This window comes from Hyaena hyaena, unplaced genomic scaffold (assembly GCF_003009895.1).
Source record: "Hyaena hyaena isolate Hyena2069 unplaced genomic scaffold, ASM300989v1 scaffold_160, whole genome shotgun sequence".
Lineage (NCBI taxonomy): Eukaryota > Metazoa > Chordata > Mammalia > Carnivora > Hyaenidae > Hyaena > Hyaena hyaena.
In genome coordinates this window covers 2,798,044-2,808,505 of record NW_024080793.1, presented here as the reverse complement: position 1 = coordinate 2,808,505, position 10,462 = coordinate 2,798,044, and the positions used below count along the sequence as shown (strand labels likewise).

Here is a 10,462-nt window from a genome sequence, read left to right as displayed (position 1 = left end):
GGTAAGGAAGACTTCAAGACTATTCCAATAGGGATATTGGAGTAGAGGAGAGGGATCAGCTCAACTCCGAATGCAGCAAAGACAGTTGGAGATTTATAACCAAAGAGCAGAGTAAGGGCCTCCGTAGGTGCAGAAATTACTAAGGGTAAACTCTGGTTGAAGACAGGCCAAGGACTTAACTATCAGAGATGGGAATGAGAAATTTGATCAGATATTGAGGGTGATCCGATAACAAGAGTAGGGGGGATGCTCACCAAACTTACTTTATGGTTAATTTTCTGTGTCAAATTAGCTGGGCTGAGGGATACCCACATAGCTGTTTAGGGTGTGTCTGTGAGTGTTTCCAGAAGAGATTATTAGCATTTGAATCAGATGACTGAGTAAAGAATATCTGCCTCCACCTTTATGGGCAGGCATCATCTAGTCTGTTGAGAGTCCAAATAGAACAAAAAAAGTGAAGGGATGGCAAATTTTCTCTCTTTTCTTGAACTGGGACTTCCATCTCCTCTCCTCCCATATCTAATCTCCTGTGTATAGGATATTCTAACTGGGATTTACACCATCAGCTCTCCTGGTTCTCAGGCTTTGGACTCAGACTGATTGATACCATCAGCTTTCCTGGTTCTTCAAGCTTGCAGATAGCATATTGTGGCATACCTCAGCCTCCATGGTATGAGCCAATTCCTATAGTAATCTCATGTATATATAATAATCTCATATATACCTATATATCTTACAACTCTGTCTCTCTGGAGCACCCTAACTGATATACTTAATTTAGCAGGATTCTTGCTAAAACTGGGATAGGCAGGCAAAACAAAAACAAAAACAAAAACAAAACAAGGGCCAAGGTCAAAGCCAGTCAAGACAAGCGCTCAGAGGAGCCTATCTAAAGTTTGGTCAAGGAGAGAGCCTTTGCCAAATTTCAGCCTACCTATATGGAAAGGCTATTAATATCCTTAAATAGTTACTTGGGTTGTTTCACAGGAAAAGGAAGGTACCAGCCAACCTTCAGCTGTCAACCATACCAGCAAAGTGGAGATATAGGAGTGAAGAAGTCATTTTGGACTTTCTATCTCCAGCAGATGCCATGTAGAACAGAGATCAGGTGTTTCGGCTAAGCTCTATCCAAACTACAGTTTCATGAGCAAATACATTGTTTTTTTTAAAGCACTAACTTTTAGGGGCGCCTGGGTGGCTTAGTCGGTTAAGCGTCCGACTTTCACTTAGGTCATGATCTCGCGGTTCATGGGTTCGAGCCCCGCGTCGGGCTCTGTGCTGACTGCCAGCTCAGAGCCGGGAACCGGTTTCAGTCTGTGACTCCCTCTCTCTCTGACCCTCCCCTGCTCACGCTGTCTCTCTCTCTGTCTCCTAGAAAAAATAAAAATAAAAATAAAAAATAAAATAAATAAAGCACTAACTTTTAGAGTGTTTCATTACGTTGTGATAGACAAGCCAAACAGGGAGACCATCCCATTAGTTAGCCAGGCTTGCCTGAGTTCTCTCACAGACTCAGTGCAGGCTGGGATGGCCCTGATAAACCTGAATGCATAACAGTCTCACCCCTTAGAGTTGTGAGAAATTTGAGCAAGAGCTATTTTTGTTTTTATCAGTATCCCTAACACTTCTCAAAGTAGCTGGCACAAAGTAGCTTCTCAGAATGTCCTTGTTAGATGCAATAGAAGCCATCCAGGCATTTGTAGCTTCTGTGAAAGCTCACAGATCATCTTACATATCTACCAGTCCCGACCTACCCAAGCACTCATATATATCATACATTTTCTTCAGTCCTTTCCTCCTGCTTTCAATTCTTACTCAGCTATTTTAGGAAAATTTCTCTTGCCTACCTTGGTCTTCTTTCTCCACCCCTACCCAGTAGCCTCAACCAAGGTTACAGGTTGAATTTAGTGGTACATCTAAATAAGGAAAGGGAAGACAGTTTGATAAGAATTAGATTTGAGGGCCGCCTGGATGGTTCAGTTGGTTAAGCATCAGACTTTGGCTCAGGTCATGATCTCCTGGTTCGTGGGTTTGCGCCCTGCGTCAGACTCTCCACTGGGAGTGCAGAGTTGGCTTAGGATTCTCTCTCTCCCTCTGTATCTTTATGCCCCTCTCCCACTCACACTTTCTTTCCCTCTCAAAATAAATAAACTTTATTTAAAAAATTAGATTTGAAAACTAATGCCATCAATCTCTAAAGTACTTTCATCATTTTCATGATTTTCCATATCTAACTTCATCCTCCTTTAAACCAACCTGTTTTTCCACAATTATTAACATTTTAAAACTTTGTATTCACTTATTGTTTCTTTAATCATCAGCGCAGCAACAATATTGCCGTCTCCCTTCCCACCATCTTTTCTGGGTACTTGTAAAATCTTCCAACTAAAGTATGAAAATAAATCCTAAGGCAGGCAAACCAGATATTTTAAAGCTTGGATTCATTTTATCCCTTTTGTGTTTTGTTGGTCACATTGCATGAAGCTCTTTTTACAAGATTCATGTACACTTTAAAAAAGAAGTAAGACTGATGTATTTACGCCAGAACCAAACTAATCCAGTACTAAGAAACTACAAGGAAGATTGAGAGGCAGGATTGAGGATTGAGAAAAGTCACGGGCTTCCAGAAGGACCAGACGGGCATCTATGCTCAGCCATCATTAGCCTGAATGGACAATTATCTAACCTCAATGAGACTCAAGCTTTTGGGATGATTTTTCTTTGTCTCATCTGTAGTAAAGAATACTTATCTTGCCCCCCCCCCTTTTTTTTTTTAAATTTTAAACGTTTTACTTATTTCTGAGAGAGAGAGACAGTGTGAGCAGGGGAGGTTCAGAGAGAGAAGGAGATATCGAACCTGAAGTAGGCTCCAGACTCTGAGCTGGCTGTCAGCATAGAGCCCAACTCGGGGCTCGAACCCAAGAACCGCAAGATCATGACCTGAGCCGCAGTCGGAGGCTTAACCGACTGAGACACCCAGGCGCCCACTTATCTTGCCCTTTGTTGGTGTCCAATGAACAACAGCTACTAGAATAGGGATGAAGGTGTGCTTAGTTAAAGAACAGAAATTTTGATACGGTGCTTTGCATTTAATTTGAGGTATGCAAAAATATAATAATTTACAAGGTAGAAGATGTTTTTCAGTAGTTTTAAAAGGTGTATAGTCAAATTCCTAACATTTATACGGCTTATTGAAATAGTGCCAGTAATTTTCCTTGTTGCGCCACTATGAAAATACCTATTTGCCAAGTTGAAAGCAAGCTATGGCGCCCATGCGCGGATCAAGATGAAGCATAAAAGGCATTTCCTCGCTTGCTCGGATCTGTGTAGACAGATCACCGCGGCAGAGCCCCTCACCTAAAGGTGAGGGTACCTAACACCATTCAACCTCAGGATGAAACTGGACACGAAGGAGCGGAAAACCTTATTAACCCCATTTTAGCGACAGCGTAAGCTCCTAAAACTTCTGATTTTGACAGGATTTGAGAAGAAATTCGGGGCGTTCGTGGATCCTCTCGCGAGAGGAGAGGTACTAACGCCACGTAAGAAACTGCAGACGTGGGCGCCGTGCGACAGATGCGGGAACAAATGATCGCTGAAACACTGCGGACGCGTAGGTGCGTCGGTGGGCTGGACTTCCGCCGGAAAACGGAGTCGTCTGGGAAAGCTCAGAGCCGAGAACCGGCCGGGTTTGAACCCGGAGGCCGTGGGCGGGCGCTTTGTGGGCCTGGGCGAGGATGGCTTGTGCTGCCACACGGTCGCCGGCCGACCAGGACAGGTGGGTCCTGAGAAAGGGACGGGCTTGCAGCGAGCCCGGGGGTGCTGCGCCGTCCTCCCCCCACCTGAGGTAGGCGAGCGGGGGAGCTCGGCTCCGGGCCGCTCCCGGGCTGTCGGTTCCTCCGGGGGGCCAGCCGCGCCAGGCTCTGCGTAGGTCCTCATAATTCCGGCTCTGGGGAGCTCAGTGCCTGACGGTAACTAAGACAAAGGACCTTGGGTGCGACGTGGGCAGACTTTAAGTAACAGACTCACAAGTGACAAATCTGTTCTCTTAACTGTTAACGTTCAAAAAAGGTTCGTTCGGGTTCTTCAAAGTCTTTTAAAACCTCCGATGCCGTAGTTTCTGTGTGACAGCAGGCCCCGCCCTCGGGAACTTGGCTAGGCAGCGGTTTGGTTTGCTTTTAAGCCTGCTGTAGCAAGTGGTGTGTTTGTCTAAGATAGTAAACGAAAGTTTGCTTTTTTACGTAAGTTGAGTAAAAGGGGGGCAATTTAAAGAAAAAAAACATTAAGCAAATAACAGGTATCCTGGCAATCCTGTTGATGAAAGAGAATGAGTTCTTGGAAATACTGTTCTGCTGATATTAGCTGTGCTTCCTTCTGCGGCAGGTTCATTTGTATCTATCCCGCGTATTTAAATAACAAGAAGACCATCGCGGAGGGGAGGCGAATCCCCATAAGCAAGGTAAATGGGCTGGCACTTCCCGTACTTGAGGGGCTCGGAGAGGTTGTACTGTTGGGGCTGCAAGGGCTTCCTTTACTGGACTGTTTTGTTTCGAGCTTGAAGTGAACAGCTGCTGTTCTTAACAGTGGTGAAACCAGAAAGGTTCTAATTCGTAGCAGGGGGGATTTTTTCAAATGGTTCTTGAAGTGCCTGTGCTTGAACGAAGTTGGGTGGGGGTAGGGTTGGCATGTCGTTGTTGTTTCTTAAACCAAGATTATGACAATCCTGCCCTTAATAAAGGAAACAGAACTTATTGTATAATATGTCCAGAATGCGACTGAGTTTTTAAACAAGACTTGCTGAGAATTTAGATGTGTTGAGTTTTATAGTTTATGTTCATTATCTTTTTTTTTCTGAGGGGTAAAGCGTAATACTTTTAAAAAGTAGGATGTTGTAGGTTTTAAAAATATGATTTTTCCCTTGTGTTGTTTGAATGGGAAAATTAAAGTTCTCAGTTGGCCTGGTGGGTTGTTTGTGCCTAATGCCAAGTGAAGTGTCCTTGTAGCTTTTTATTTTCCAGAATGATGTCATACTGTGTTTTTAAAGGTTATTTATATTTTGGGCCCCCTCCCCTCCCATGTTTATATATTTTTGAGACAGAGCAAGCAGGGTAAGGACGAGAGAGAAGGAGAGAGAGAATCCCAAGCAGGCTCCGCACTGTCAGCACAGAGCCTGGTGCTGGGCTCCATCTCATGAAACCGTGATACGACCTGAGCCGAAATCAAGAGTGGGACACTTAACGAACTGAGCCATCCAGCCACCCCGAAGCGTTATTTATGTTTTGTAATCTAATGACAGATTCAAGGACATGGCCTGAAGCAATGCATTATTTTGTGTTATTTAATATTTCCCATTTTGCTGTTAAAATATGTATAAAGGAAAGTCGGCTTTGCTGCCCCAGAGTAAAAGAAACTATACCAAAGCCCTGATTCAGGATGATGCCTGACATCAAGCCAGTGTGACAGAGGCATCTGGTAGCAAGCTCTCACCTAACTTGGAGAATAACTGGTTTTTAACTCTATTCACATATAGAATACATACAGAAATATGCATAAGTCTTAAGTGTATATCTTGATTAATTTTCAAAACTGTGTACACACAGGTAACCAAGCACCCAAATTAAAAAAAGAAAGCATTCTCAGACCTAGGAATATTCTTTTGTCTCCACACAGTCACTGCCCCCTCCTCATATACTCACATAAGGATAACCACTGTCCTGACTTCCAGCATGGTATATTACTTTTGTTTGTTTTTAAACTTTATTTTTTAAGTTTTATTTATTTTAAAGTAATCTCTACACCCAACATGGGGCTCCAACACACAACCCCAGGATCAAGAGTCTCATGCTCCTCCAACCGTGCCAGCACAGTGCACTTTTAAATTTTATTTAAATGGCATTATACACTGTGTACTTTTGTGTCTGTCTTTTTTCACTGAACTTTAAGCTTAAGAAATTTATTCGCATTTTTTAGTATAGTTTGTTAATTCTCATTGCCCTGTGACAGGTTTTCTCAACAACAGCACCATTGACATTTTGAGCCAGATCATTCTTGCCAGGGGGGGGGGNGGGGGGGGGGGGGGGGGGGGGGGGGGGGCAGGTGTTCTGTGTATTTTAGGTTTTTTAGCAGCATGTTTGGCCTCTACCCAGCAGACACCAGTGCCACACCTGACTCCTGTGACAATTAAAATGTCTCCTAGCAGTGCTAAATGTCAGAGGGACAAGATTACCTTGCTGAAAACCACTGCTCTGTAGTATTGAACTGTATGCATATACCACAGTCCATTCTACTGTTGATGGATGATTGGATTGCTTCTGGTTTGGGGCTATTACACATACTACTAATGTCTGGTTTGGAGCTATTACACATACTGCTAGTGTCAACATTCTTTAACTTGTCTTTTAGGGAACATGTTTTGCATTTTTCTTGGATATATACTAGATGTGGAATTGCACATCCATGAAGAATGCATATGTTTAGCTGTAGTGGATACTACCAAACAATTTTCTAAAATGTTTGTTATCTACAATAATTGTTTAATCAGTATTCATTGAGCACTTATCGTGCTCTAAGCCTCATGCCAGATAACTTGGGAACATACTGATAAACAAAACAATCCTTGCCTTTGTGAAATTCATGTTCTTTTGGAAAGCAGATGAACATGCAACTGTGAATCAGTGTTATTCCCAGGAGTTTTAAAAATTCCAATGGAGAAACTCTACCTAGTGAAAAGGAAAACCTAAGGTTTTGATAGGTATTGTGATCGTAGTATTTGAAATGATTCATCCAACAGTACAGCAATATCCACTTAGGGTAAGCTGTTTAGTGTTTTTGTTTTAACTGTTCAGGCTGTTGAAAATCCTACAGCTACTGAGATTCAAGATGTGTGCTCAGCAGTTGGACTTAATGTATTCCTTGAGGTAAGAGGTGTTTCTTTCTTAACTGTTTTTCTTAATCTCATTGATGTAATAACTTTCTTAAAGCCTGTTTCTGTTTGTTTTGCTTTTTCATGTTAGAAAAATAAAATGTACTCTAGAGAATGGAATCGTGATGTTCAGTACAGGGGCCGAGTCCGGGTCCAGCTCAAACAGGAAGATGGCAGCCTCTGTCTCGTACAGTTTCCATCACGTAAGCTTTTCTGAATGAATAAATAAAGCTTGGGGACAGGTTATTCCTCCACTCTGCACAACAGGTTCTAAAACTGACCTTTTGAAAGGTGAAAGTTATAACTGGCATTCTACAGATTAACTTAGAAAAGACTTACTGCTAAGGAAAAGAGGGAAACAGTGGTTCTAACTTCTCTTAAGGACCTCTGAGAATCTGATGAAGCCTACTGTTTGTTTCTCCAGAAACTTTGTTTTGTGAACATTTTATAAACCTCTGGAAGTCCATCATTATTCCCAAGTTAATAGTGTAGAATTATTGGATGGTCAGATGCTAATGCCATTTCATACTAGAGGCCTTTGAGGTCTGGTAATAATTTCTATTATTAAAAAGCCATACTGAGTGAAAAACAAAAGAAATGCATAGTGTGGTACCAGTTAGGTGCATTTTAATACAAAATATTACTGTTTATTGATGTATATGTAGTATTGCTTATTATTATATATGTAAATATATTTTAAGTGGATTAGAAGAAAACAGCAGTCTTAAAATAGTGATTAACCTAATGGTGAACAGGGAGTGGAAACACAGAGATGGTGGTCAGAGACGACTATAGCATTATCTCTTATTTTATTTCTTAGACAACAGCAGTAACCAAACAAAATTGGATATCAGTATTCCAAAATACTAATTCTGGTTTGGGGAAGATGAATTTTTTTTTTTTACACATAATTCTCTTTTGAATTCTTTATTTCTAAAAACTATAATTTTTAAATAGAGCTATTAGTTCCCTTCTTGTCACAGTAATCCCTGACAACTAAATTGTTTTTAGTTTAGTTAAAATAGATTGGTTTTTCTGTGCTAAAACCTGTCCAGGTTGGTAGCTATTTCTGGAAACAGATTCTGACTCTGGAGTAGCAGGTAGTATATACCAGGGTATTTCTCTTTTCTGTGACATCTTCCTTTACTATGTCTTAAAAGTCAAAAGAGAAAACAAACAACAAACAAAAAACTTTTGACTTGACCAGTAAATAAAATATAAGTGAAAATTACACTTGAAAACATGTTGCTCCCTGTTTCTAGTAAGAAAGTAAAAAGAGAGAAAAATGAGGGACTTAGTGTGTTGAAAGTAGCTACTAGAGCCAGAAGAGGTAGTTGGTGCAGAGAGCATAAATCATCTGGGCATATGAGTAACATCTTTTGTAGCTTGATGACATTGACAAGATTAATCATCCCTTTGTTTCTGTAGCTTAAGATATCGATGTCCTGATTCTGTCTCCCCATTTTTGTATTTAGATTGATTCCTTTGATCTTCAAGCCAATTTCTAGAACCAAGACCACAATTTGTGTTTTACATTTTTTATTTTGTTCACTTAAATATTTCATTGTAGTTTTTAGAGCCTTTTCTCTAGGAAAGGCCCCCACTTGAGCAAGTTATGTCTTCATAGTCTTTTTTTTATCCTTGTCATTTTCCTGTTATGACAATTTCTTGACCTTTATGATTAATTTGAAGTTAATGAGTTTTTATGCCTTATTCTGTAAATTATACACTAAGCCTAACTTCTGGTTCCTAGGTAAGTCAGTAATGTTGTACGCAGCGGAAATGATACCTAAACTAAAAACAAGAACACAAAAAACAGGAGGTGGTGACCAAAGTCTTCAGCAAGGAGAAGGAAGTAAAAAAGGAAAAGGAAAGAAGAAGAAGTGACCGGGGATGAGAATCAAGTATGTGGTACTACTGTGAGAGACGTGAACGAAGGCTTCTAATTTATATCTAAGAGCAACAGAAGCTTTTTGTTTGCATCATTTAACCGAACTATGGACATTTGTGCCTCCCAGCTTCAGCATCAGGGCTGTGATGAAATAAATTTACATCAGAAGTTTGCATCTAGCTCTTATGCAGTATAAAAGAAAATTTCTTTGCCTTTCAATGCAGTTTTTGTGGAAGAAAGAAGCATATTTTTTAATGGACAGTAGATTCTACCATCAGTGACTTGAAATTCTGTATCTGTCTTGTGTGTCAACATGTTTCAGATAATGAGTTCAATTAAAGATTTGAAGTACACATTTTCTTCGACTTTTAAGTTAGTGAAATAAAATTTGAAACTGATTTTTATAAGCTTTTGCCTATGAACTAAGTAATGCTAGTAAAAGAAGTAATTAATGAGAATAAAATGGGAAGTGGAAGCTTAGTGTGAGTTTAAAACTAGAAGAAAATGGCTAAATCCTCTTGGACATTTATGAACAGCTAGTCTACAGATCATCTTAATTATTGTCATTGAGTATTCAGTTACTAGTTTTTTGACATGGAAAATCCTGGAGTTTTAGATTTGCTTATTTTGTAGGCTTCAGGACATTATTTTAATTGGAGTTACGGTATTACCTGTGCTTTAACGCCTTGAGATATACTTTTTCTTCAAAAACTAAATTGGATTGGGGATTCTGACTATTCCAAAGCCCTCTTTCTGAAAGTGGTAATTTTGTGTAAGATTTAAGAGAATCCCTATTCAGCCATGTGTTTTTGTCTGCTGAGCAGCAGCATTTGGGGAAGTGTCTTTTCTGACTCCATATGCTTCTGGAAGGGCTCTTAATTATAGGACATACCGCAGGTTATGACCCAAGCCAGACCAATGATTTATTTTTCAGGAATTTAAATCTGGAATAAAAACTGACATAGATGATGATAGGAACTAAGATATTTAATCTACAGATTTGAGTTATCCTGGGTCCTGTTCTTGAGGCCTGGTTTGGCTGTTTTGTGAATTCTATGAACTATACTTTATATCCTTCCAGTAAATCCTATTTTCATCAAGTTTTTATTGCTTGAGATAAAAAATTCCACTTGGTGACAAAATAAGTGAATCCAGAGTTTCAGTTTTAAATGGACTTACACACCCGGGCTATAGGAAGGTGATCTGTGGGTGTGCAGGAAGAAGTATTCAGATTTTTACTCTTTTCTCTCTTTAATAATTTCTATTACTCATTTTATAGTGAACATAGTGTAGCAGTTTATATATTTGATTTACAAATAAATATTGGGGCACTATGCAAAACAAGATTCAGAGTAGCCCTCTGGGAAGATATATCATTTAAGAATGTGTTTATGTGGGGCGCCTGGGTGGCTTAGTCGGTTAAGCGTCTGACTTTCGCTTAGGTCATGATCTCGCAGTTCTTGGGTTCGAGCCCCACGTCGGGCTCTGTGCTGACAGCCAGCTCAGAGCCTGGAGCCTGTTTCAGTCTGTGATTCCCTCTCTCTCTGACCCTCCCCTGCTCACGCTGTCTCTCTCTCTCTCCTAGAAATAAATAAAACATTAAAAAAAAAATTAAAAAAAAAAAAAAGAATGTGTTTATGTAACAAAAC

The 10,462-nt window shown here is 40.2% G+C and overlaps 1 protein-coding gene across 4 annotated transcripts; it reads left to right on the top strand.

Moving 5' to 3' along the window:
- Positions 1-3,636: 3,636 nt before the first annotated feature.
- SRP19 (signal recognition particle 19) lies at positions 3,637-9,166 on the top strand. Of its 4 annotated transcripts, none has more exons than XM_039239788.1 (5): positions 3,639-3,847; positions 4,384-4,459; positions 6,846-6,917; positions 7,014-7,125; positions 8,676-9,166. In XM_039239788.1, exons 1-5 carry the CDS (start codon positions 3,738-3,740, stop codon positions 8,807-8,809), a joined length of 504 nt encoding a protein of 167 aa, XP_039095719.1. In that variant the 5' UTR covers positions 3,639-3,737; the 3' UTR covers positions 8,810-9,166. The 4 variants fall into 4 exon arrangements, with proteins under 4 accessions (XP_039095722.1, XP_039095719.1, XP_039095723.1 ...); XM_039239789.1 differs by having other exon boundaries at positions 3,642-3,778; XM_039239791.1 differs by lacking the exon at positions 6,846-6,917 and having other exon boundaries at positions 3,637-3,847.
- The last annotated feature ends 1,296 nt before the right edge of the window (positions 9,167-10,462 follow it).